The sequence below is a fragment of the Ascidiella aspersa genome, chromosome 1 (genome assembly GCF_963924565.1).
Source record: "Ascidiella aspersa chromosome 1, kaAscAspe10.2, whole genome shotgun sequence".
Classification (NCBI taxonomy): Eukaryota; Metazoa; Chordata; class Ascidiacea; order Phlebobranchia; family Ascidiidae; genus Ascidiella; species Ascidiella aspersa.
In genome coordinates this window covers 26,807,798-26,835,313 of record NC_139447.1, presented here as the reverse complement: position 1 = coordinate 26,835,313, position 27,516 = coordinate 26,807,798, and the positions used below count along the sequence as shown (strand labels likewise).

General features: G+C 36.6%; 3 protein-coding genes across 3 annotated transcripts; 2 read left to right on the top strand and 1 right to left on the bottom strand.

Annotated features, from left to right (window-relative positions):
• The first annotated feature begins 2,781 nt into the window (after positions 1-2,781).
• LOC146168913 (beta-1,3-glucan-binding protein-like) lies at positions 2,782-8,010 on the top strand. The gene is made up of 12 exons (XM_083386310.1): positions 2,782-2,872; positions 3,167-3,268; positions 3,607-3,735; positions 4,008-4,154; positions 5,426-5,670; positions 6,067-6,224; positions 6,365-6,469; positions 6,629-6,687; positions 6,745-6,862; positions 7,012-7,222; positions 7,496-7,635; positions 7,923-8,010. Exons 1-12 carry the CDS (start codon positions 2,782-2,784, stop codon positions 8,008-8,010), a joined length of 1,593 nt encoding a protein of 530 aa, XP_083242436.1.
• Positions 8,011-13,213: 5,203 nt separating this feature from the next.
• LOC146168912 (beta-1,3-glucan-binding protein-like) lies at positions 13,214-18,986 on the top strand. Its single transcript, XM_083386309.1, has 9 exons — positions 13,214-13,277; positions 13,764-13,984; positions 14,646-14,803; positions 16,439-16,543; positions 16,654-16,712; positions 16,790-16,907; positions 17,250-17,457; positions 18,466-18,605; positions 18,905-18,986. Exons 1-9 carry the CDS (start codon positions 13,214-13,216, stop codon positions 18,984-18,986), a joined length of 1,155 nt encoding a protein of 384 aa, XP_083242435.1.
• A 4,453-nt stretch (positions 18,987-23,439) lies between these two features.
• Positions 23,440-26,575, bottom strand: LOC146168911 (transforming growth factor-beta receptor-associated protein 1-like). Its single transcript, XM_083388962.1, has one exon. It carries the CDS (start codon positions 26,465-26,467, stop codon positions 23,735-23,737), a length of 2,733 nt encoding a protein of 910 aa, XP_083245088.1. The 5' UTR covers positions 26,468-26,575; the 3' UTR covers positions 23,440-23,734.
• Positions 26,576-27,516: the final 941 nt, after the last annotated feature.

Here is a 27,516-nt window from a genome sequence, read left to right as displayed (position 1 = left end):
CTTTGTCGACACCTAGCTGTCACGTAACAAATATTTTAAATTTCTTCGAACAGAAAGTGTAATAGACGTATGTTTTCATTAATCTTGTAGACATGTTTTATTTCATTATACAATTGTTTCATAGATGTATGTTTTATAGCCTATGCTTACATATTTGTTCTCTATGCCAAAAGAGGTTTTTAAATAGGTACAGCATGTACGACAGATAATGTCTACAGTGTTTTATTTTGGGTATATGTATAGTTTAATCAAGTAGTTTAAATCGAGACCGGATCGTTTTCTATGGCTAGCAGACCATTGCTTACACTGGACAACAAAAATTTGTTTTTCTTTTTTGTACAATCTTTAAGAAGTGTTTTAAGGTATGTTTGGCAAGCTGACTCCAAATCTGTTTTTGTTTGGGAATGAAATGGCCAATTGTTGACTCCCATTGAGAAAACCAGTGCTGCCCAGCCTTTTTTCGCGGCGACCAATATACTAAGCGTCAGTATAACAGCGAAGCGTTGGCGACGACATTCTCTTCACTAAAATGCTAACAAAACGCAAAAAATTTTAAAAACGTCAATTTTAATTATTATGTGCCATGTCGTTATAACGCCTTCGCAATTTTTTCAAGTTTTTGAGATATCTGACTCAAACCTAACCCTACTGCAGTCAGCGACCCAACAAAATCAAGTGGCGACCGAATTTTCGGTTGTGACCCATAATTTGAGAAACACTGAACTGAACAAAACTATAGTACGAGGTGCTTATTTGTACGTTTATGAGTTTTTATCGTTGTTGGTAGTTTATCTCATGCCAAAACTAAAATACTTAGTCATGAAACGAGCTATAATTAATATGACTGAGTAATGATTGTAATTCCTTGTAATTATTAGAATAAACAATTGCCTTTGTTTCAGATAAGGATACGTCGTGTGAAGTACAACATCAGTCAGAACGATAAATAACGGCAACAAGCATTGACGTCAATGCGGCCGCCTAATACAATAAGACGGCAAGAAGTCATGCACTATCAGTGTGTGTCTAGGGCAGCTTCTTAAGGCCCCTAAAGTGTTGACAATATATTCATTTTGACAGTATCCAACACCTTATTGATAATAATTAATTAAATTATCTGAGGAGAGCGCGATAATTAACTATCTGAAAGAGACCTCTTGTAAGGAGAGCGCGAACTTTACTATAGTATATACCATTTTGTATGTAATGAATATATAAGCCCCATGTATGTCCCTAATTGTGCTATACATGCTTAACATTAGTACGGATTTGCAGTTAAGTAACTGAAAAATATGATTTATGACTTTGGTAGTTTTAAGCCTAGGCTAATGGTTCCTAAATTTTGATAGTTTCTCAAGTTCTGACAAAACACAAATAGTGCTTTTTATACGATACCTATTTTTAATATCTTAGGTGCGCATTTCGTTATAAATTTCCATATCACAACGATGCAGGTTTGTTACTATTTACTTTTTTAAATCTTTATGCTTGTGTGTGCATTAATATTCAAGAATCAAGCAACTTTTTAGTTGCATTTATTCAGCAGTTTCATACAAAGAATGTTGGTATACGGAAGCTTTATATACAAACAATGTGGACAATTTTACCTTAAGTTCAGTGTTTCTCAACCTTTTTTCGCGGCGACCCAAATATGAAGCGTAAGTATGACAACTAAGCGTTGGCGACCCAATTGATTTTTCTTGTAAGCGAAATAAAAACTATCTTCTTGTAAGAGAACAAAAATAGGCATTAGCATAAAGAATTTCGAATTTGAATAATTATTCTAAGACATTATTTGTATTGCTTCCTTAATTTTCTTAATTGATAAATTTTGATCAGAACCAATCTCAATTAGTATTAGTATAAACATGTGAACTACTGCGGCCGGCGACCCAACCAAATCAAACAGCGACCCATAGGTTGAGAAGCAATGCCTTAGTTTGACAACGTCGTTCGAAACATTCTATTCTCTACTGTAAGACAAGAGGCGCATATATTTAAAAAAAATAATCAACCTTTTGAAGCAAAGTATAACTAGGCATAGCACAATTAAGTTGATTAATTTTATTCATGCTTGATTGTGGTCCACTGAAGTCACCATTGGTTTGTGACGTAAATTTTGAGTTTCATTAAATTGGGTTAAGGGTGGCGCAGCCCAAAACGTTCAAGAACCCCTGGGTTACGTTTTTCTACTAGCCTTGCCTTGCTGTTGCTATAGCACGTAAATCCTTGCTGTGCGATACAGCACAATGTACTTTAAAGTCTAAAGAGTTAAAAAATTAAATAGAAAAGCGATAATAGGACAAAGGCCTTGAGATTGAAAAAAAAATGCAGTGCAAAGGTAAACTGCACACCAAAAGTCCAATCCGATATTTTAAACCATTGCCACCATTTTACATACGTTACAGGCCTACTTGGAGCGATCGGCTGTGCCAAAAAGAAAAGATACTTCAGTTAGGACTTACATTGCACCGATAGCTGAAGGTTCGAGAACACATCAGAAAATGTTTGCACACAACAGCTGCATGATTCTCATGGCCTCAGGTCGATTTATTTCCGAACACTGCTCGTGTATAAAAGCCTTAACATAATGACCAAAGTAGTAGAGGGTTGATTTAGAATCTTTGGGAAATAATCCTGGAGTTCTTGAATTTAGATTTCCCCGCTTTAAAATATTTTGTACGGGCGACGTAAATTCAAATAAAAGAGGTACAGTATGTTTGATTAATTTTATTTTAGGTCAAGAGAGAATTGGGCGTTATGATTAGGACGGCAATTTTGATGTTAACCTTCGTGGTCTGCAATGCCTACGTCGTAAAACAACCTGAAATTTCCTTGATTGAACCACAAGGACTGCGGTTTGCTTATCCAGGTGAGACAAGTACTTTGTATTTAATTGCTACATGCCATCAGTTGTAAAAAGTACAATAAGAAAAAAATTCTAATACTCGTAAACACATAAATGATGAGATTTACAATTTTAACTATTTCTCTAATTTTAATTCTCGCATTTTAACAAAGGCGTAGGTCAAGTTAACTTTGTCAGTATGTCTTTGGTTAAAAAATGATTTTTGTCGACAAAAGGGTGTTTAAATAATGTTGTACGAAACTAATTAGCTACTTAATGCCTAAAATGTATATTTAAATCATGATCTCGATATTTCAGATGATGGAGCGATAAGTATGGTAGCCTTTCATTACAGCATCAACAGCATTCTGACTGGTGTAAATGCTGGACAGTATAATGTAGATGTTACAGTCCCTCAAGGTAAAATCGTGTAAAAATTGAAGTACCTGTAAAAACACTTCACATTTCTAGTAAAACATGTATGTGAAAAATACAACTATTTAAAAAACTAGCTACATCTGTAAGCCTGTGTGATGAGACGCTTTTCACCAGTTATTCGCTGTTTCGCGGAAATATACAGTTTCAAATTTAATTTACATTCATAAACAAATTATTTATTGCATTAACATTGTTATTTGTAGGTTATAAATGTTATCTGTATGTGTCGTTAATTGTGTTATAAAAATTTTGTAACATGTGACGAAGCCTAGAAAGAAACTGAAAATTCATCCACTAACTATTTTTATTGAAACTTTCAGGTGGTTATTTTATCCATGACAACACAGGCGTCCAGTTGGGACCTGGTGAAACGGTTAGTTACTGGCTTCTCGTTCTTACAACTGAAAACCAAGGACACCAACTACTCGATCAACTCTGGGTGGTCCCGTGTAAGTCGCTCTTTGATTATAATATCCAGGCTTTTTGTTGTCCCTTGAAGGTTTTTGTAAATAGAGTATATTCGATCAAAACGACAAAAAACGATAGTTGAGTATATCTGATCAAACGATATCTTGACCCAAATTTTATATAACAAAAAACAACGTTTAAAAAAGAGTTCCAACTACGTTTAAACTCAAGCATAAAGAAAACAATAGGATGGAGTGAAGCTTTACAAAACAGAAGTTGGATATTTAGAAAAAGTTACCATATTTCTGTGCAGACCCTACTACCACCACCCAACCATCGGCAACTACAACCACATCAGCAACTACAACCGAACCAATGACAACAACAACCGCCCAAGCGACAAACGAACCACCAACCGACCCACCTACCGCCGGTCCCACTACTACAAGCGAGTCGACAGGTATAGACCTAAACGACCTTTTAACCATGGCCCTACTTTAGAGCAGGGATTCCCAACCTTTTTACCATGTCGTACCACTTAGACCAGTGGTTCTCAACCGGGGGTCCACGGACCCCTTGGGGTCCGCAAAGCGTTTTCAGGGGGTGCGCAAAAACTTCAAAAAAATATCTTTATTAAATTAATTAAAGCTGGGATATGTATTTAATCACGTTCTTGGTAAGTGATAAAATCACATTGTAACATGTTGTAAATCGTATTGAGTATGACGTAACACTTCCATTGTCATATAACACAAATAGATTGTAAAATGAAAGGAAGCATTACAACAGTTGACAGGTACAGGATTTTGGTTTAACTTTATGCTATCGTTCGCAAAGATGACATGCGTCTAGCATTGTCAAAACGCAACCACGCATTTCAAGACTTGCTTCGTAGATGCAGCAGCAGAAATCACATTGAAATAAACGTGTCCTAATAAAGCAATTTGGTGTTTTCTGTTACTTTACTCAACATACGGTGCCCTACACAGATTTTCTGAACTATTAAAAAGAACTAAACGCACATACTGTATTACACCAGAAAATGTTAGGGGTCCGCGACTATTTGACGGCATCAAAAAGGTGCTACGGGTACAAAAAGGTTGAGAACCACTGACTTAGACGCTCTGTAGTGTCACGCGTACCACTTCTTGCAGAACAACAAGTTTGAACGAATCATATTTTTGTCTATTTTTAGCTTACAACTAGCAATATTTAATGCTATTTGTAGTTCAAGCCATAAAACAGTAGATTATATCTATCAAGAGTAATCATTTGACACAATTAACGCCCACTGTCCCGCAGCGTTGTACGCTTTACAAAGCAAGTGTGCTCCTTGCCAACAATTACCATGACCGGTATTTTGAAGATCGCATTGTTTCGAAACAACAGGAATAGTTACGTAACAATAAGAATGGGCTTCGGGGGAATTTTTTTTTATTTCAATAAAACCAGATAAACAGAATAAAACTGTGAATCCAAGGTTTTGTGAAAAAACGAAAGCTACTCGCATACCACCTGAAGAACCTTCGCGTACCACTAAATTCCTTATTTTTTTATCCAATATTAACTAAATCATCCTTCTATTGGCTTTTGAAAACTCTAAAGTAGGTAGGGGTAGGCACGTCCTAAACAAGGTAGCCTAGTAATCTTGTTATATCTAGATCACAAAGTTTCTTGTTGTTGACCGAACCCTAATCGCTTTTTAAAATCGATTCAAAATGTACGTTAAAGGGGGAAACGGTGGCAATGGCGGAGGAGTTGTCAACGAATGTTTCTATCCTTGCGACAGTTCAGTGTGCGACATGAATGTGGCTCCTTGCAACGGCCTCATCTTCGAGGAGAACTGGGATGACTTCAACCTGGATCGTTGGCAGCACGAGAACACCATGTCCGGGGGCGGTAATTGGGAGTTCCAAATCTACACGAACAACAGGACTAACAGTTATGTCCGGGACAACACGCTCTTCATTAAACCGGTGCGAAACACAGCCCAGTTACTTATTTTTTGTTCACCGCCTATAGTTTAATTTTTTTCCATATTTTTTTTTCCTAGACCATAATGTCGATTTTATTCCACCAGAATAGTCACTCTTTAACCGACCCTTAAGCAATCATTAATATTAAACACTATGATTTTAAGAACGTTTAGTTAAGATTATCGTTTAGTTAAGACAACGTGTTTCAAACATTATACGAAACTAGACATTCAAATACGAAAAATGCCTAAAACGAAAGGAAATGCTGAAAATGGCCCAAACTCGCTTAACACTTTCATTGAAGGCATCCTTTATTAAATTGCCTGGAATGAATTAATTTGAAACCGTGATAAATTCTTCATACAATGTTAAACTGTAGGTCTTTTGCAATAACAGACTCTGACGGCGGACCACTATGGCGAGTCGTTTCTCTCCAGTGGAACTGTTGATCTCTGGGGAAGTACTCCGGCCGATTTTTGCACCGCCAACTCATTCTGGGGTTGCATGAGAACCGGATCCGGAAGTAATTATATTAACCCAGCTAAATCCGCAAGGTATATGTAGTGCGATCTTTATTATTGCTTTCTATTTATGCTTTGACGGCCGACTTCAATAATAACGATTGTGCTCACAAATATCATAGAAGTGCCATACAGCAGTAACCATCAATGAAAAAAAATATGTTTTTACCCAGAATCCGCACAGTTGAGTCATTCAGCTTCAAGTATGGGCGAGTTGAGGTCGAAGCAAAAATGCCGAAGGGAGATTGGCTATGGCCAGCAATCTGGATGCTGCCAAAGTATGGATAAGAAGTTGTAACGACATTTTATTGACAAAAACAAATGACTCATTGGCGTATAAATAAATAATTTTTATAATTGATATTTGTAAATGCAGACTTATTTGCCTCCATAAATTAAATACGTATCAACCATCAATAAACAAATATGTATAACAGAAACAATGCGTATGGTACTTGGCCCGCGTCCGGAGAAATTGACATCATTGAATCAAGGGGTAAGGAATTTTTAATAAACGCATAATTTTATGTGGCTATCTGTCAATTGTTTTTAGGCAATGCCGATCTTAAAGACAGCAGTGGGGTGTCACATGGAAACGATGCAATGGGAGCCACCATGCATTGGGGGCCTTACTACCCAGTCAACGGATACCCCAGAACCACAACCGAACAGTAAGCTCGTTACACAAAGCCACTAACCGCGGTAGTGAAAACAATGGACATTAAATCACAAAATATAACTGCCAACATAATCGTTATCACATCAACCTGATAAATATATTTGAGCAATTTATCATATTTTAATGCTGCTGTTTTAAAAGGCACGATGAAACCTTTGCTAGCGAATTTCACAAGTACACCGTCGATTGGAATGCGGAATCCATTACGTTTTACGTCGATGACACTGAGATTTTGAAGGTTGATCCAGGAGAGGGAGGTTTTTGGGAATTTGGAGAGTTTGACAAAGAGGTGCCGGGGTCAGACAACCCCTGGATAAACAGTAAGAATAAGATGGCGCCATTTGACCAAGAGGTAAGATAATAGGAGGTTTTTGTAATTACCATGAGATAAACAATATAAAGAATTTTGGGACTATTCTGTTAATAGCATATTCTCACAATGGATGCATTGCAGAAGTGGGTAACATTTTACGTTGCGGATGTGGGTAACATTTTGACTTAACAACAATTAATTTTTTTTTCTCAATTTATGATCGGGCATACTTCAACTTTATAAAAACACTTTATGGCTCCATAAACATAACTTTATCAAAACTTACTCGATCATTTAAATAACGTTGTGCAGTTTTTCCTGATCCTAAACGTTGCAGTCGGAGGTACCAACGGTTTCTTCCCAGATGAGTGGACTAACGGTAACGGAGCTAAACCTTGGAACAATGCATCTCCTACTGCCATGAAGGACTTTTGGGAGGCTAAAAGCTCTTGGTAAGCATAACCAGTGTTTTTTTAAGGTGTTTTGGGGGACCGAAACGGTCCCCCAAATTTCTCCAGCGGTTTTCCAAATTTTGGACTTTTTGGTATTTAAATGAAACACTTGCTGTCTCTTAAAACTACTTAGCGGTCACACAAACCAAACCTTGAAAAAAAACCTGAGCATAACCATTTTGTTTGAAAAAATGGTCTAATAATCCAACTAAAATTAATTATTCGACGTAAGAAAACTCAGCCTCAGAAGATTGATTTTAAAATCGGCATATATCTTTGTTTTCCAGGTATCCAACATGGCAGCCAGATGTCAACGACGGTGAAAATGCCGCCCTTCAAGTGAAGAGGATTCGTGTTTGGGCAACTGGTCACTAATTCGCTACCACGTTGAACACGACAATAAAATTGGCGTTACAAATTTGTGTGAAGTTTGACATAGTTGTTTGTTAGAGAAAATAATTAAAAGCAGTAAATCATCCTATTATATGTACTTATAAAATTTGAGTCAAGGTTTACTATTGGCCTGCAAATAATTTTTTCAAACAGATTATAGCCTACTCTGCTCAGTATCACTAGAAATTTTCTTCTGCGCACGTGTTAGTTTAGTTAGCATGGATAGTAGACTGACATGGGGTCCTGAATGAAATACAAAACATAGTGAATTAGTGAAATTCGTGGAGAAATACCAAAACGACATATTTAGGACAAATAGCTTGTCCTTGTTTTTGTGAATTTTTGATGTTTTACACTTTGTCAAGGTCAATTTATGAATTTTAATGGATAGATATAGTAATGGCAGTTCTGTGCAAATTGACAAACTTTAGAAACAATAAAAAGACCTTCAGTCCCCACTTTAAAAACTACTGCTCTGTGAATTTTTTTCTTTGGTGATTTGACAGTCAAAAAAGATAATAGGGCATAAAATATTATAGAAGATATCCAAAAACCTGGAATCTCCGCTCTGAATAGGTCCTCCAAATAGACATATTACAGTTTAACCCATTCCAGAACATCTTTTTTGCTAAAGGAAAAACTTAAACTTAACAAATTTCAGTAATGACGTCATAAAGTAACCTTAGACAAACTACACAGTTCGTTTATTTGCTGAAGTTTTTGGTTGAATAGATGTTGCTTTCAATACAAAAGCTTTATTACATAAATGTTATCGATTAGCGCAAAGCGAAAAAAGCTCTCGTTCAAGTTGCAAAAATTTCATTTTCGATGGTGTGATGAGACGCACGAAAATTTATCAAAATGGGTTACGAAATAGTATAAACGTAATCCAAATTCGCGCAAGGTGCAAATTTTTTTGCCTTAATTGAGCTAAAATAGGCAAAAATGCAGTTTGGGGTAAGCCATGGGCACCTGCGCCTCTGATTTTGGCTATCTAATAACAAATTCCTGGGTTTTAGTTAAACCACAACTTGAATCACAAATAGCTAGTTTCGTTTTTTTGCAGATATTTGTATTTGATAAAAGTCTTGTAACTTAAACTGTTACTTATGGCTAGTTACGCCATATCTACACCTAACCAAGTAAACTTTATACGCCGCCAGACCAGCTAAATGGTTAATTAGACATGCGCTGAGAATTTTATGTAACGCAACATATGGCAAATGGTTGTCATTTTTGGGTGCTGTAAGGCAGCACATATCGGCATTGGGTGCAAAAGCCAGATTTTTTAATTTTATATTATTTTATGACATGCAATTTCAATCGTTTAATAATAATGCATCGCTGTTATATGATTAGAGTTTTAACAAAGTGTGGTATAATGGTGAAAATAACGGCCCAAATAGACGTTAAAAGCGACATGCTTTATTTTCAAACGTTTCGGCAAATTCTCATGCCATCATCAGTGATATGAAGGCCACATCGGTTGCACCCGTTTATACAATATACAAGAATTTGCCGAAACGTTTGAAAATAAAGCATGTCGCTTTTAACGTCTATTTGGGCCGTTATTTTTACCATTAAACTTATGAACAGATCCGTATATAATGTTCCAAAGTGTGGTTTATTTTTTAATCTCCATTATTTAATATTTTAAACTACTTGAAAACTAATTTACCGTCATGATACTTTGCTCATCTATTTTTGTCAGCAGAACTTGAAAAAAACTTTTACTTGAAGAATTTCTCTTTTGACAAACCGGGACCTAAGTGAACAAACTATAAGTAGCGGCTGCGTTTTGTCACAAGGTGTGTTCTATTTGTCTTTCCTCAGCGGATATGTTGTTATAAAATAAATTGACGTTGTTAAGACACCACACAAACGTCAAGGCACACAATAATGAACCGCCTAATTTGTACAAGAGATAACGCAATGACTATGCAATATTGGCCATCATGATTTAGAACAGGGGTCGACAACCTACGGAGAACTTGTTATGTTTTGTTTGGCCTGCGACTAGGAATAGGTTACCAACCCTTGATACAGCTTCGTACACATTTAAATAATTCTTATTCCACCTGGAATAATAATTTCAATCTAAAGACAAATGTTATGAGCTATGGTTATGGCAATGTTGAACTCATGGCGTGATTAGCTTATTTCTACCCTTATACGATGTCGCAGGTTTACCTACACGACTTTCCTAATACGGCTTTAGTAGATTCACTTAAATTACTAATTTTAATTTATAAAATATTTTGCTGGAAAAGTTACCCCCAATGTGTAATTTTTTTAAATAAGTTTTCGTTACGAAGTACTATTTGCACTGGTTGAATTTGTCTATCAATGGAAAACATAATTGGAAGCAGCTTTCTATTTGTAAAGTCCAACTCTATAACTAAACTTAATTTCGTTAAGCACACCGGCGGATTGATATAAATGATTTTGATAATTTCGCAGTTTGCATTATAAAATTGGCGTGCTGCAAAGTTGCACATCTCTGTTTTCGTTTGCGTTGGACTTCACGTTTTTAAACAAAGAAATATTTTCAGTGTAGGAAGAATATAAGCCAGCCGGACCCGGGTAACAAAACAAAAGCAGGTGCAATTGTGCATTTTGTCTCAAGATGTGTAATGTTGACTTACTTTGTGACACGTGTTCGTGTTAAAATTACATTGACGTTGTAAGAAACCGCAATGACGCACGTTAATGAACTGCCGACTTATTAAACATTACAGCTCAATGATTTCGCAACTATCGCATTGATGATTTTTTTCAAATATTAAAACAACCTTATTTTAAACTATAAAACACCCTAATTTTCAAGGTTTAAAAAAAAACAATTTAAACACGACCGACACGCTGAATTAAAAAAAATCTACAAGGCAACCACTAAAGAAACGTGATATGTTATATATTTTTTAATATAAAAGTTCGAACATCTACAAACGCAGTACAGCAGATAACATTATTATTCCATACCATTTTGTGCAAAGGCCTTAGTATCGCATTACAGTTGTTTTCCAGAATTTTTAGTCGTATTTCAGGATTAACCTTTCATGAGATTCCTATTCAGGTTTGAGCAGCGGTATTTGTGTACAAGTAACATCAAAGCATACATTTTACAATTAAGGATAGATGGAATTATGAGGCAGCACCCTTCCTTTGGCAACAAGGCCTATAAGTTATTCTTTCTACTTAAACATAATTTATTTTCTACTTAAACATAATCAGGGCTTCATTTGAGTCATCGTTCCTGGTTCTCTCCCATGCTTAGGCCTACCATGTCAATCCAGATGGAACAGTTATTTTTGCGTATTTGAATCCAACATGTTGTGAAAACGCAAAGATTGTCACGTGAAATCACCTGTTGTACATTGTGGAGTTAAAGTTGTTGTCTTGTTACTTGCTGTTTCAAAATCTATTTTGCTATTACATGTCTGAAAGTTGTAAATATTATTTTAGGTTACCACAAACAAGATGGGAACGCACAATACGACCTAAAAAGAGCAAGAATACCTAAAGCAGAAAAATCTATAAAACCATAGTATACTAAGACCAACGACATAATACAGCCAAATACGCAATAATATCCAGTACAGAATAATATCGAAATCGGCTGAATAAGACCCAATTCTGCCGGAATCCGTCATAAATTCATCCGAACAAGCCCTTGTTGACTGCAAAATAGTACATAAAACTGTAGGTATAGAGGGTATGGGTAGTTAGGGGGCCGTCGGTCTGGCATCGGCCGTTTTGGTAACTACGTTTGAACGCCCTAGTTTGACGGAGGGCACCGCTGTTTTGGCACTGGAATTTGGCCCTGTTTGGGGTTATTTGTAATGGGTGGGGTTGTAAAATTGGTTAGGGTTAAAATTATTAGGCGACTCAGGGGTGTGGTTTGGGGTTAGGTAAAGTGTTCTTTAGGACTGATTCTGAGTATTTAGGTCCTATTCCGACGAATTGGGTTTTATTCCGATTTAGACGGTGCTACGACCATTAGGTTTTAGTCCTATTTAGGTGGTATTCCGAACTGTGTTTTATTTTGACGTTGGTGTTGTTTTTATCTCGGTTTTATGGCTAAAGTGTATCGTAAGCGATCCTTTAAGTTTTGGATCACTAAATTCTAGGCATTTAGTAGTTCCGAAAGCAACGTTTAATTATAACACAAGGGCACTCGCCAGCCTGTTGAGGGTTTGCGAATTGCACTCGCATTGGCGAGGGGGCGAGTCAGGGACGCCGGAGAGGGGGGCGGGGGTCGCAAGCGCCCCTCCTGCACTTTGCTAAGGGGGGCAAGTGGGGGCAATGGTGCCGTTTTCATGAAAAATGATATATTGCCTTCATAACGTTAAATATTATGCGACGGAAATCATAAAGCAGTGTTGTACACGAATTTTTTTATAAGAAACTTTGCTCAAGCCGAGTACTAAAAGTTTGTTAAATTTTCTATTGTTTTCTATTGTTTAAGAGAACAATAGAACAAAAGAATCTATTGTTCTTTTTTGAGAAAACTTTTACTAGTCCACAGGGCCGACAGAAGCTTGAGCTACGGAAAATGCAAAAAAGGGCTTGAGCTTCGGAAAAATGCAAAAAAAATCGTAAAATGACATGGTTGACATTTGTTAAAACATTTTTGGTACCATTTAAAGACAATCTAGAGGACGTGGCCGCAAAAATTTTTGCGGGGGAGAACCCTGCGACCCCCCAATATTTCGGCTCGCCTGCGGTCTATGTTGCCCTTACCAAAAAGTCGCCCCCCCTTGCCCTGAAATCGCTCCGGCGTCCCTGGGGCGAGTGCAAAATCCATCAGCCCTACCAGTTACATTAGGTGCTGCACATTTTTTCACTGAACATATCAGTTAATCATTTTTGCTATTTCATGCAGTTTGAAAATAGAATATTTAAACATATCCACATTATATAGTCTATTTACCAGTGTTTGTTGCAAGACTATAACAAGTCAAAAATAACTTCCCACGTTGTTGTCATTCACTTTCCACGCCTTAGTTTTGCCTTTGAGGCTGACTGTGCACGACGAGAAAGCATGCTTTAATTTAGCCAACTCATACTCCGTGACGCGACAATATTTTATCAAGTTGATAACAAGCGCACAATATCCGCCCCCGCAAACGCCCTTAAAAGACAACTGCAGAAATTCCCATGACCCGGGCCAACTTATTTCGTAATGGAACGCGAGCCTATAAAACACCCAAAGGTAGCTTGTAAACTTAAAGCAGCTTACTACAAGCGTAAGATTGGCATAGAAATATGTAAACATATTTTAAATATTGTTACCAATCGAAAATCGGTTAAAATTTTAAATAACCATTAAGGCGAAAAAGTGTAGGTCTGCCTTGTTATTTTCTTACATTTTACAGAGTTGTGGCCATCATGGTTAGGGTTATATTTGTAGCATTGTGTCTTGCGGTTTGCCATGTTTATGGCGTTTTTTCAGGTAAAGAGGTGTTTTGTTTGGAAGTTTTAGTATATTATGCAAAGCGCTAAGCTCAAAACACGGTGATCCCTACGTTAATCCGCACAAAAAAGTAGTAGGCCTAGTTTGGTAACACCTAAAATTAGTTTCTAGGAGAAAACGTTATGTAATAGGAACGGGGGCTGGGGGCACTTTACGCTATTAGTTTTTATAACTCTATTCAAATTTAAACGAGTTAGCAAAAAAGGAAAACGACTAAACGTAAAATAAGTAAAACGAGCCTATCAATATTTTGTCGCAGAAGGAAGCAACGGGTGCAAGGCCTACCCTTGCGATTCCGCGTGCGACATGAATGTGGCTCCTTGCAACGGCCTTATCTTCGAGGAGAACTGGGATGACTTCAACCTGGATCGTTGGCAGCACGAGAACACTATGTCCGGGGGTGGAAATTGGGAGTTTCAAATCTACACGAATAACAGGAGCAACAGCTATGTCCGGGACAACACGCTCTTCATTAAGCCGGTTCGGATAAGTTTGGTTGTCTTTACTATATGGTAACTCAGCATTTTGCTAGTTATATTTTTTAAAAGGTTATTCCATATCATTCGAAAGCCGGTGTTTCAATTTATCACACATTTTGCTAAAAGCAAATGCACAATTGATAACATGTTTAACTCGCTATCAATCTATATTGTTGCAACAATTTTGCATTATTCCACTGAGCTGTTGGGCTTTCTATAGAAGTCAACTATTACATTTTAGCTTAAAAAGGAAAAACAAGGTCAAATAAGTATATGATTGACGATGATAGAAGTACATATCGAAACGTCTTTATAACAATATTGACTTATTTCATCTTGTTAGTCATATTCAAGCTACATTACATATCCATGCATAGAGTTTTTAAATTGCAACTTTCACTTTGTTATGCAATTTGTGCGTTATCGTATGTGAGAACCGCCGTTTACCGATTTAAATGTCATTTTTGAACTCACTGTTTAAGGAATCAATGCGTAGGCTACAATTCGCAAGCACTTTGTTATACTTACTGCAAAATAGAGGGTAAAATTATAATACCATTGATTATTATGAACTGATGTGTTTAAGGTAAAAAATGCCGTTGCTTCATATTAATAACTTTACTTACCAAATAAAAAGGTAAAACGTGTTAACACTACGATAGACTCTGACGGCGGACCACTATGGCGAGGCGTTTCTCTCCAGTGGAACTGTTGATCTCTGGGGAAGTACTCCAGCCGACTTTTGCACCGCCAACTCATTCTGGGGTTGCATGAGAACCGGATCCGCAACCAATTATATTAACCCAGCTAAATCTGCAAGGTAGCTTACCCGGGAAAAACTTGCTAAGACAGAATATAAGTCACGATCGAAACACTGGCCCATCAAGCGCTAAAACGTTAAACTAAAATATTTTCGGAAGTCAAAAATATTTATGAACCATTACCCTTCATAGATACGAAAATTAATGTTCATCTATTCTAGAACAACCTCTAGTTTTCAATTATTTTGACCATATATTTCTATTTGAAACTATCAAGCAGGCCAACGTACCTCAAAAAAATTAAAAAACGATATCGAAAGTCTTGAATATTCCAAAATATATCATCAAAAATTGGCCAAGAAGGTTAGGCGCTTAGAGATAATAATCGCTGAACATTAGCCTAATACTCATATTTATAAAAACATTCAATTTTTATGATTTTTCCTGAAAAAGCGAGCACTGGATGGCTAAAGGCGTTTGTGTCGAATTTTAGGCGACTAATAGTATACAGACTTGAAAGTATACAGACTTTTTAATTCTAATTTAATTTTTGAAAACTAATTCTAGTTCTAATCTAATACGAGTTTTACGAAAACTGCTACTTTGTCAAATGGCATTTTGGGGCTTTTAGTCAGAACACAGGATTTGAATTGAAGTTGGAGCCATTTGAAAATGAATTTTATAGTTTAAAATTCACAGGCTATGCTTAAAAAATACAAGTTTAAAACAGAAATATAGTTGAATTACTCTTTAACTATAATTTACTAATTAAGTCGAGCTAAATTTGGCAAAATTGTTTACCTGGATGCACTTTATTGTGCTTCGTACCAGTTCTTGCGCATTTTAAATATTTTATCGAGATTTTTACGGTCCTATTTACATTACAGCATAAACTAGATAACGATTAATTTATCGCGTTTTTTTTGCGTTAAATATTTTAATTACACCTTTTCACTGTTAACATGGGTAAATCTGTGCTGACTCGACTTCAAGCCAAACAAACGTATGTGTTTATTATCAAATGCAAAACATCCCAGGTCCGCCCCTGATTAACAGTTGTTATAATAAAATGCTTAATGCTATGCACGTTTTTTATAAAAGTTAGTTAAAAAATCATTACGGCTCATCGAGACCTTTCTGGGTTAGAGTCAGGCCCGCGATTAAAAAAAGGTTGCCGGTCCCTAAACAATAACGATTGATTTTTATAAGGTTTGTACCGGTAGTCTAAAACTAAAGTGACCTTAAAGATTTTTTATATCAGCAACTTTTCTAAAAATGTACTTAGATGGGTAAAATTCCTATTTATTTAGAAAAATTAAATTGACTAAAATTCTGATTCTTCAATTTTTTTAAATCGCTTAATGCCTACGCCATAAACAAGATTGGTTCACTAAAGCATAAAGCATAAATTGTTAGACCGGTCGATTTACTTTTTCCTCTACTTCTAAATTGTTAGTTTTTACTGTTTTTGTTTTTTTGATAAATTTTTTCTATTCCAAATGATACACGGCGATCCCAATTCGACCCCCTTGTGATCCGAACATTTTAGAACGCTCACTTCTTGGTAACACGTAGTTAAGTTCGATTACAATGCAAATGCGAAAATTGCATTGCGATAGCCTACTTTATTTATATCTTACTTTTGATTTATAAACAAAGGATCATATGCATACCAAAACATGTTTTAAATGTAGAATTCGTACAGTTAACTCGTTCAGCTTCAAGTATGGGCGAATCGACGTCGAAGCAAAAATGCCGTCAGGAGATTGGCTCTGGCCAGCTATTTGGATGTTGCCAAAGTAAGAGGGAAAATATTTTGTGCTCGTTTAATAAGTCATCAATTTCTTAATATACCTATATTAGTGAAGGACTTTTATTTCTGTTTTTGCAAGAGTGATTTGTTTTACAGAAACAACGTATATGGACAATGGCCAGCATCAGGTGAAATCGATATCATTGAATCAAGGGGTAAGCTAGATCACGCAAGTTTTGTCAAGAGTTACTTAGGTTAAGACTTTTAATTTCCATGAATATGTTGTTTTTAGGCAATGCCGATCTTAAAGACAGCAGTGGGGTGTCACATGGAAAGGATGCAATGGGGTCCACCATGCATTGGGGGCCTTACTACCCAGTCAACGGATACCCCCTAACCACAACCGAACAGTAAGCACTTATACACAAAGCCACTATAACTGCCATTTAACAACGACCAAACAGTATTTTAATTAATAAAAAACAGGCGTAAATATAAACTTTCTAAGGTACTAAACTTAAAAACAAACAAATAGTGTAAAGTTATGAAGAATCCAACACCAACGCAACACAAGTAAAAAATACATTGATTAAGTATTGACCAGGTGCAGGCACTTTTTACGATTAATTATTGTGGACCAATGTTTAACTTTTCTCTCTTGTAGTTGGCGTTAATTAACCTTACATTTGTCTACAAACACACTGTGGTGATTTCTCTGTTAATAGTAATCGTATAAATTTTTTCGACTTAAGACATGACAACTTTGCCGACGAGTTCCATAAGTACTCGGTGAAGTGGAGTGAGGAATCTATCATTTTCTTTATCGATGACAAGGAAATCCTGAAAGTCGACCCTGGTGAGGGTGGATTTTGGGAGTTCGGTAAATTTGCAGAGAAGGTTCCAGGATCAGCTAACCCGTGGGAAAATAGCAAGAACAAGATGGCGCCGTTTGATCAAGAGGTTGTTTTTTCGTGACACACGACATATTTACTTGTAGATAATGAGTTTTGTAATCTAAATAAGTTATGCACTGCAGGCATTGGCCGATTCATGATGGCACGATGTCATGTCTCTGCCTTACACCTTTTGGTCTACCTTACCTATAGGCCTACACAAATATTTTTCTACAGCCCTAATTGATTTTCTAGTTTGGCTGGCCTTGTTAAAATGTTACGCGTACTTTAACGGTACGGTACGGTACTTTATTTATTTTTTTTTTTATTTTTTTTTTTAGAATTACGATATTTGTGTTTCGCGGGAAAGTTTCAATTTTACAACTAGGCGAGTAAAACATTGCTAACAAACAGACTACTGAGAGACGCGCGCCTCTACTGCAGCGCGGTTTTCTATTAAAAAGTGAAGGGCCGTGAACGAAGAATCAACATAATGTAACAAGTAACACAAATACATACCAAATAACATCTTTCCAAGCCAAGAAACACGTTGGTTTTCGTACAATCAAAGCGGTTGCAAAACGCAATCAAAATGACCACAGTAGCGTTACGATTTCTTTTTGTTACAAAACATTGTCTAAAACTGGGCAAAATAACTCCTTTCCAACAAAACAATAAACGTAGCAATACACTACGTTAGCAAGGCGGTTGTTATAGCCTACGTACTGGGCAACCTTCCCGGCACGTAACATTAGTAAGTAAACAAGAGGCGAGGAATTTGACACGCGTAACATTGAGATTGTAACAATCCAATTAAAATTGAACTAAAGTGGATAAAGTTAGTTTCTCGCCGGTGCAAAAATATTTTGCAACACATTTTTTCGTGCGATTACCTCACACTCTTTCCAAAATGCAGTTCTTAAATAATAACCTTGTAAGAGTAGTATTTTTAACTTGGCGCCTACAAGTAACCTGCGTTGACAGCGCACGTGTCTCGTAAACAAAACGTTTTTAAGTATTTCTGTTTGTGTATTTATTGTAACTTAAAATAACTCATCGCACCATACACGCGCAGTTTTTTCTGGTCCTTAACGTGGCAGTCGGAGGAACCAACGGTTTCTTCCCAGATGAGTGGACTAACGGTAACGGAGCTAAACCTTGGAACAATGCATCTCCTACTGCCATGAAGGACTTTTGGATGGCCAAAGACTCCTGGTAAGCATAGAGTAGACATTTGGTTTGTTTTACAGTCGTAGCCAAAAAATCCAACTAAATGATTCAAAGTAGGAAAAATAAGCCTTAGCTTAGAACAGTGGTTCTCAACCGGGGGTCCGCAAAACGTTTTTAGGGGGCCCGCAAAAATGTCTAAATTGTTAATTTGTTTACACCATTAATCGTCATTTTGCGCTTGACTGGGACTGTTTAAAAACTTAATAAACCTTCATTGAAAAATAATTGCTAAAAAATCGTTTAATAGCCTACATACGAAAGAATTTTCATTTATCCTTTTTCAGGTATCCAACCTGGCAGGCCGATGTTAATAATGGGGAAAATGCTGCTCTTCAAGTGAAGAAGATTCAAGTTTGGGCAAACTGATTGCACTTTTAACATAAACTGCAATTAGCGCATGAATAAAAATGCCAAACGTATGCTGTGTGTACTGTCCTTGTTACTTTACTCTTATATTAGTTATGTTCGTGATGAAATAAGAATAATACTTTTTCCAAAAGAACAACAATTTTAGATATATGCTATATGCATCCTCGGTCATCCTTGCTGAAACCAATTTGCACCATTAGCTATGTAAGATAAACGGAAATTGGTTTAAGGGTAGTACCGGTAGCTAGTTTGGTAATGGTCAATGTGGGGTTAAAGCAGGAGTGGGCAAATATTTTTGACAAGGGGTCGATTGATAAACACAAAATGTCTGGCACGAGAACCACAAAGACCGGGTGAAAAAATATGATCTGAAATATCCATACAAAAAAGTGTGATTCGTTTCAAAAAGGCTGTGAATAGTCTTGTTTTGACAAAATGGTAGGAGTAAAAATAGTTAAGGATGTTCTACAAATGCAATGTTTCAATAAAGAAATCTAAACTTGCAAGAAATAAAACAGGCTTATTTTGCTTTAAAAAGTTTTATGAAAAGCAGCGGGCCGGATTTAATTGCGTGGTGACGGCCCGGTTGCTGTTTTTCATATATAAACATAGGAGCAATATTTACTTAGTTTTCAATACACCATTTCGATGTGAGCACTCTGTCTCTTTGTTAAACTTGTTTTGCCAAGTTGGTTTAAAAAATGAAATATATTATTTCATTCCCGATAATTAAATTTACATTAATAACATCTTTGCAATATGGTCTTAATAGCTTTAAAGAATTGTTTTCAGCCCAAAGGCCCGTTTATTCTAGGAGTCGGCAACCTCTGGCCCCACGCGTGCCACTTTAAATGGTTGCTGGTTCAAAAACAGTTCATTTTTTTCACCAGGTTTAGGGTATCTTTTCACAATTTAACTTAAAAATTAAGTTTAATGGCGTCTCCCAAAATACGTAAATTATATGTCAGATCATTTGTAAATTAGATGTCAGATCACAGCAGGGGCTACGGAATAGGACTGGGACCCGGGACGTAATGAAATTGCACATTTGGTCGGAGTCGGACTCGGGATGTTATTAACCGACTCCGGAACCCTGGTTGCCAGTGCAAAACCAAAGATAAAAAATGTTTGGCACGCGAGGTGTTGATAATTTGACATTATTCATAAACTAGTTGGCACACTGCATCCGAAAAGATTGCCGACCCCTGGTGTACCATGGATACTATGGCATGTTTTCCGTGTAAACTCATAAGCTCTACACAGTGCGCTTTGTGATGTCACATTTTGAAAAACTTTGTTGCATCACGTTTTGACGTAGCTTTGTGACACCACGTTTTGACGTTACTTTGTGGTGTCACGTTACAACGTAACTCGACGACATTTCTTATTTGTGTCATGCCACCAAACAAAAAAAAATATTTTGAATCCTCGTGAGCGAACCGGTTGTTGACTAGATGGATTTCCACCACTGGCCACACCACACCACCCGTCCAAGAAAATGAAGATTTGCTTAAGAAATTAAGTAAATGTCTAAAACTCTAAATAGTACCACGAAACTCGCCTGCTGGCCAATTCACCAACGCCAATTCACCAACTCATGATTAGGTATAGGTTATCGAAGTTGTTGTTAAAATTTGTAGATATATTTTTCCTGAAAAAATTACGTGTTTATTTTACTCAAATACTTTCTCTTTCCGGATTTTTCGTAAGACGTAAGGTCACTTTTTTGCACAAAAGTGTAACTGAAAAAGTCAAACTTGATGACATGTTTGTTTCTTGCATTTTCTATGTAATCTATGTGATACGATTTTCCAAAAAGTTTAAGATTTAATCTGTCGCGCGGCTTATTTTTCTTAAAATATATAAGCTAAGCGAAAACAAGGACGAGTTTCTACACGTTAATTGGTTGTATCGTAAACACTCTTTCCAGGTATGGATCTAGTATCGACCCCGCCGAACTCCATTTTGTGCTGCGTACTACGACTGACTTTTCGTTGAGTTTTACTGCCACACAATGCCTAACGGCGGTAAAAACGAAGCAACAGGCGATTTAGCGATCTATTTTTAATGACTCGATCGACTAAGTTCTATAGGCAAAATGACCTGACTTAAGTAGTCGGATTAATGATTTGACTTGGATGTTAGTCAATTGACTTTGACTTGAGCATAGTAGTTTAAAATAACTTTTGTTACAACGTGGTTGGTTTTTCACCGTTCAATCTCTGCTTGTAAAACAGTTGCTCGCTAATTTTTTTTGTGTTCTAATTTAATTATTGCTACGAATTGGACGAGTTAGCCGGTTTAATAATATTTTAACAGTATTTTCGATTTGACTTTATATTTTCGCAAATAACTTGCACTTTAGCTATTAGACTTCACTGCTGCGTGATTTTATGGTTTTACGGCTACATTTAACTTTAGTCACGTATGATTTCGAATATTGTGGGCTAACAAAACTATCGCACAGCATGTTGCTACACTGCTGTGGCCATTAAACGTTTCAGGGCCACAATACCTCTACCCAATGGTGGGATTCAATTTTTATCAGCCGGTTCTATCACAAAAGTCATATTTTTCAGCCGGTTCTGTTACAAAAAGACATATTTTTTGACAAATAACTAAAGTAGTTGCAATAACAGGATGCAACCCCCGGTTCAAGCGTAAGGTGTGAACCGACTGAATCCAATCACAGCTAACAGCAACACGTAAAAGCAGCAATCGTCCCATGACTCGTACTTATGAGGCAACATTTCAAAAACACCTGAACTTTTTGAATCTTAGAAATCGGTGTAGGCTATTAGATATGATGCAAAAATCTATTTACAGTAACCGGTAATGCCAACCGGATCGCTGAATTCATAAAACTTCGTAAGACGGTTCTATAGAACCGGCTGAATCCCACCACTGCCTCTACCACCAAAAACAAGGACCCCCAACAACCTCGGAGTGAATTGCTTTATATATGCATCCTATTTTTGTTATACGTGGAGTGGTGAAATATCACCCAAGATCCGGTCTGGTAGTAGGACTAGGCTTAATATTGTAGGCCGTAGTCGAACTCAAATTGTTTAAGCCAACTCTGTAGCACTCTTCTAAATATAGTTGCACAAACGGGACGTTGAATAAGCAATACTTTTGTCGTAAACTTTAAACTCCTTTGAAGAATGTCGTAAGACAGACAAATGCTTTATAAAATATACAAAGAAGGTGTGTGCAACGTTTACTTTCAACGGGCCAAATAGGTGTACTAGGATTATAAAACGAACCAGCCGCATTTCGCTGGACCAAATTGCCTTTAACTAAAGAGCGGCCATTCCCCAGTTATTTATAAACCAGTAATATTAAAGAGGAATTCATTACCATTAATTTAATAAAATGCTGTAGACCATATAACAGGGGTGAACAATTATTTTTTAGTCGCGGGCCGCACGAGAAACCTAAAATATTGTGGCTGGCCGGGTCAAATATGGGATCTAAAATACATACAATATGACGTCATACTCTGACGGTGTAAGACAAATAATCAACCAATTTGTTATTACGTTTAGAGTTGTGTGAAATGTGCAATTTAAGTCGGATTTAAAGAAGGTCACGAAACGTCGCGCGAAGCGCGAAAAATTTGCGACTGTGTTTGTTTGAAAATGCAAACTTTAATTTAGATTTAGATGGTACGTGAAGCATTGAGCACCGAGTAAAAATGTATATTGCTTGATAGATCAGCGTTAATTAAGTTGTGGGGCGCGTTGACCCAAAACTTAAGATTAAAATGCGTGAAAATTTCGTACGAAAAACTGGTACCTATATGTTTTTTCTTCCTTTTTAAAACTTTAAGTTACCGATGTGTTACAAAGTTTAACAAACTTAGCCTAATATTTATATATATTTAAAAAATTAGACTAAGTTTGTTAAACTTTCGTTGGAGAGAGTGCCACTGAGCAGAGGACGCTATTTGTCTGTGAAGTTGCCAAAAAATCGCGTGGAACATACGAGCAACACAGAAGAGATTCGCGCGAAGTGCGAAAAGAATTTCCGTTTTAGCATTTAGAACAGGCTAAAAATCGAATTTGGCGGGGTCTTGACAAGATCTGTCAACTTGCCCTGGTTTTCGCTTAGCCTATGTATTTTATTGAAATTAAGCCGCGGGCCCGGAATAAACTGCTTGGCGGGCCGGATCCGGCTCGCGGGCCGTATGTTGCCCAGGTCTGCCATATACTGACCTACAGTAAGTCAAAGTGAGTGATAAAATATGAAACAGAATAGCTCTCATTCCAGGTATTTTTTTCAAATAAAAAACCTAATAAAGTTTAGGAAGTTTTGGCTTAATAGAATCTGCGGCCACAGGTTACATTAAACTAGGATAGGGGAGGTCTTACAGCCCAAACGCATCTGCCACTTTTCACGGCTGGTATCAACTTTATATTTCGTCTAATTATAAAATGTTACAATTAGAGAAAATAAAACAATTAATATTGCACAAAAAACAGTGATTGCGAGATCGTCAACATAAAAAACGAACGGAACAGATATGTTATGGCAAAGATGACAAAGACGATTTTAACGAAAAAAATCTTTACTTAACATATGGTAACTTAAGGTTTCTTCTTTAATGGTGTAATACCTAAATATAGAGGGTGATCAACGGAACAAATTATAAGCTACTTATTTGTAACGAATCACAAAAGCACCTGCAAATTGAAGACTCGGATTTTAGATATACTGAAATGACAATAATTAAGACGACGTGTTTAGCTACATATTTCATTAACTGGCGGTTGATCAGGGCGTTTAAGCACTTTAAAAACCTTTCCAGTTAAAGGACAAACGTGTCTGTTCTTCGCACAATGGACGTGTACAGTAACGCCATTCGGGTACCTGGCAAATGGTCCTTCGGAAATGACGCGATTGCAGACCTGACAAATCCTGCCCTCTTTCATGACGACCGGCGCAGCATGAAGCTTATTGTGTTGCTTGTGTGTAAGTAAAAGCTGCGACCTGGTCAACATGTATTGAATCAAGTGAATCTTGCGACTGTGCAGTGGCAGGCGTAAGCTATTGTGAAGATAACTCGATAATACTGCCACGGACCAGTGGCTTGGTAATATGTGAAGAATCTTTTCCGGATCAAAGTCGTCAGAATGCTCATTAAGAAGAGCAATCACAGCGGCTGTTGAGCCTGTGTTGCCCCTGGTCGCTGAAATGTCTTGCAAATAGACAGTGAGAAGGGTTTGAAACATTTGCTGCAGAAATGGTTTATCATTCTTTCCCTGTTTTAAGCAGTAATCCTTTGCAGCATAGGAATTTCTGACTTTGTGCACCAGAATTTCCAGTGCCTTCTCATGCTCTCCTAGCTTACTGTGAAGTATCACTTGTTCCTCAAATAGTTCAGCATCTTGTACCTTACCCATTATTAAGTGGACCCGATAGAGACCAGATTTGTCCAGAATTTCCTGCAGTTTTTTGCGAGCAATTATTAGAGCAGCCTCATTCTTCTGTTCGTTAGAAATAAGTTGCAAAACAGACTCTAAATAAAGTGCTACTAAATGAGTGTGATACTTTTCCTTCTGTGTGTTTCTCTCCCTGACCAGGTAATGTAGGTAGTTTCGCAGTGCCTCTGGGTACTGGTGCAAAAAATTCACAACATCATCTTCAAGCAGTATGTTGTTTGGTGGAGGTATTGAAGGTAAGGTGTTGTATTCGGTGAACAAACTGACACCAGCAGATTGATCAATTTGTAAAATCCATTCTGCATTTGCCCAAAAAGTTTTCAAGTCTCTACAGTTTTTAGCCAATTGATTTGCTACATATTTGAGTCCAGGAAAAGATTCATCTGTCACTTCTTTCATTTCTATAGACCTCCATGTGGACATTGCGCCCAGAATATCAGCACATTGGATTTGTAACAATGCTGAAATATGATAACAGCCATTGTTTTTAAGACTGGAAATTAAGGTATTTGTATCCTCTTGAGTAAATGTATCAATTAATTGGCAATGTGTTGACTTTTTCTGAATGAAGTATTGCAGTTCATTGGTTCTTTTTAGTTGACCAAACACAATCAAAGTTGCGAATAAAACTTCTGCAATAAACTTATCAACATTATCAACATCTGAAGAGGAAACAAAATTTGGCACAGTATCACAATTCACATCAATTGCAAAAAGTTGGTCACAAATTAACTCTAAATACAATGAAAGAAACTCTTTACAACTTTCAACTTGTGCATTATCACTTAAACACATTTGCACAATCCCAGCAATATTATGATAAGGAGGAAATGTCCTTTTAAAATTTGAACTTTCTGAAAGAAGTCCAGGAAATAAAGAGATTAATTCTCTTGGATCCAATGCTCCATCATTAAAAAGTTGCATTGCTTCATCAAATTCAAACTCCTGAAACCTCACAAAACCAGCCATGCATTGCACTCTGCGAAGAAGGGTGTGGTATCTATCTTTTTTCAATTTTCTTTTTGAGGCATGAATTAGTGCTAAAGCTTCATCAACTTGTTTGTTATCAATAAGATTGTTTAGTTGTTTTTGTAATGGAACCGGGACAAGAATGAAAACATCTTTTGGGGTACAAATCACTATTGAGCCTCCGTCACAGTTTTGAACTGAAATGCCACCTTGAAATGGCAAAGTCTGCTTTTGTTGCTGATCAATCATACTGTGGACAGTAATAAATTCATCATCAAGTGCAACAATGAATGGAGAAACTATCCCAGCAGCAAACACTCCCTCTGACCATTGAATTGGTGGTCGGTTGGATGTGCCATCTGTTGAAACAAAAACAGCCAAAGAACTTGCAGCAGCCACAAGAAACTCTGAAGCACCCACTTTTGAAACAATTTTCCTTAAACTATTTGTGTCAGAAAATGAGAATAATTCTTGCCGAGTAGCAGTTTCGTAATTCACCATTATGTATGATGAATCTGTACTAACACAGATGTAACGTTCATCTATGTCCATGTTACGCGGATTTTCCGGAAGTAAAATTTCATACATTGGAATAACTTGATTCTCAAGTATATGAAATATTTGCAAGGTTTTCTTTTTGTGAAAAGTTACACAAATTTCCACAGAGTAGGGGTTTTGGCTAGCTGGTCTTTCATTCAAGCAAAACTGCTTTATGTTTTTGACTTTACCAGAAACTGTCGTGGCAAGAGACATGTCAAACATGCTAATTAACAATAGGGTGGAATCACAGTTAATGATTAGCTGGTTAAGTGGTAAAGCAGCCTTGATTTGAATTACAGGTTTTCTCATACCAAGGTGTTTCTTGTTTTGTCTCTGAGCAGTAATCATCATTCTATCCCCAATTTCTTCCCCATGCATTTTGTAGTGGTGAATGAAGCAGTCATTTGTACCAACATACAAATTATTCCCGAAAGTTTCCACACTTTCGATGCAAATACGTGGCTTGTCCCCCATTATGTTCTCTCGCCCAACCAACAATTGCAGATCAAACACTTGCATCACCATTATTCTGGATTTCTGGTGCCAGATATCACAATTGTAGAAGACAAAACATGTGGATATATTTTATAGTATTTTCTAGTTTATTGCATGAAAGTATTAAAAAATGGCAAATGTTTTTATCTGTAACATATTCAAAAATGCAATTAAAATTTAACAATTTATAACTTTTTTTACAAATTTATAAAAAAACAACATAAAATGCCATAAAAATATACTATGGTTTACAACAAAAATGTTAATAACATAAAAAACAAAACAAAATAATACCGCATACCACAACGCATATTGTTTGGGTTAGGGTACGGGTTAGCGTTTGGGTGAGGGTGGGTCAAGTAATATTAAGGTCTTTCAGGCAAAATGACATGACTTAAGTCATTGCATCAAATTACTTGGGTTTAACTTGAAATAAAGTGTTTTTTCATCAAACATTTTTCTTTTTAATAAAATCCGGTTAACAATCTCATTTTTGCAAGACCAACTAGTTTTTTAACAGGGTGTCACCGAATCAATGACAGAATGTCACAGAATTGATGACAGGTGTCTGCAATTTGGTGACACTGCCAGGGTGTCAATAAAAAGTCACAAACCCTGTTGTAGGTTTTTCGTCTTTCGGTAATAGATTTGTGACGACACAATTATATTTATAACTTTATAAATTGTGATTTTTAAAGTTTTAATCAAATAAACTCATCCTATTTCTAAATTGTGTTCGACATAAAAACTAGATATGAAAATATTTAATTTCGCAACGGTCATTAAAAGTTAATTTAGTGTGGTCTGATCTGATGTTTGTTGATTAAAACCTTGCGATAATCCCATACATTGTTTACCTACGTTTTGTTTGTTCTATTGCCCCCTCCATAACAAGGTTATTTTAAGCATTATTATTATTATATACATTTTTTTAATAACCAGTCTTTGCACAACGTAAGTGTACCAGGTAAATATATATTTCCTTTGGTCTAAAATCGCTTATAAATTACCAATGGTATAAACGTATTTACAACCTACTTCTATGGTGAAAACCTCGATTGAGGTGCCCTTGCGCGGAA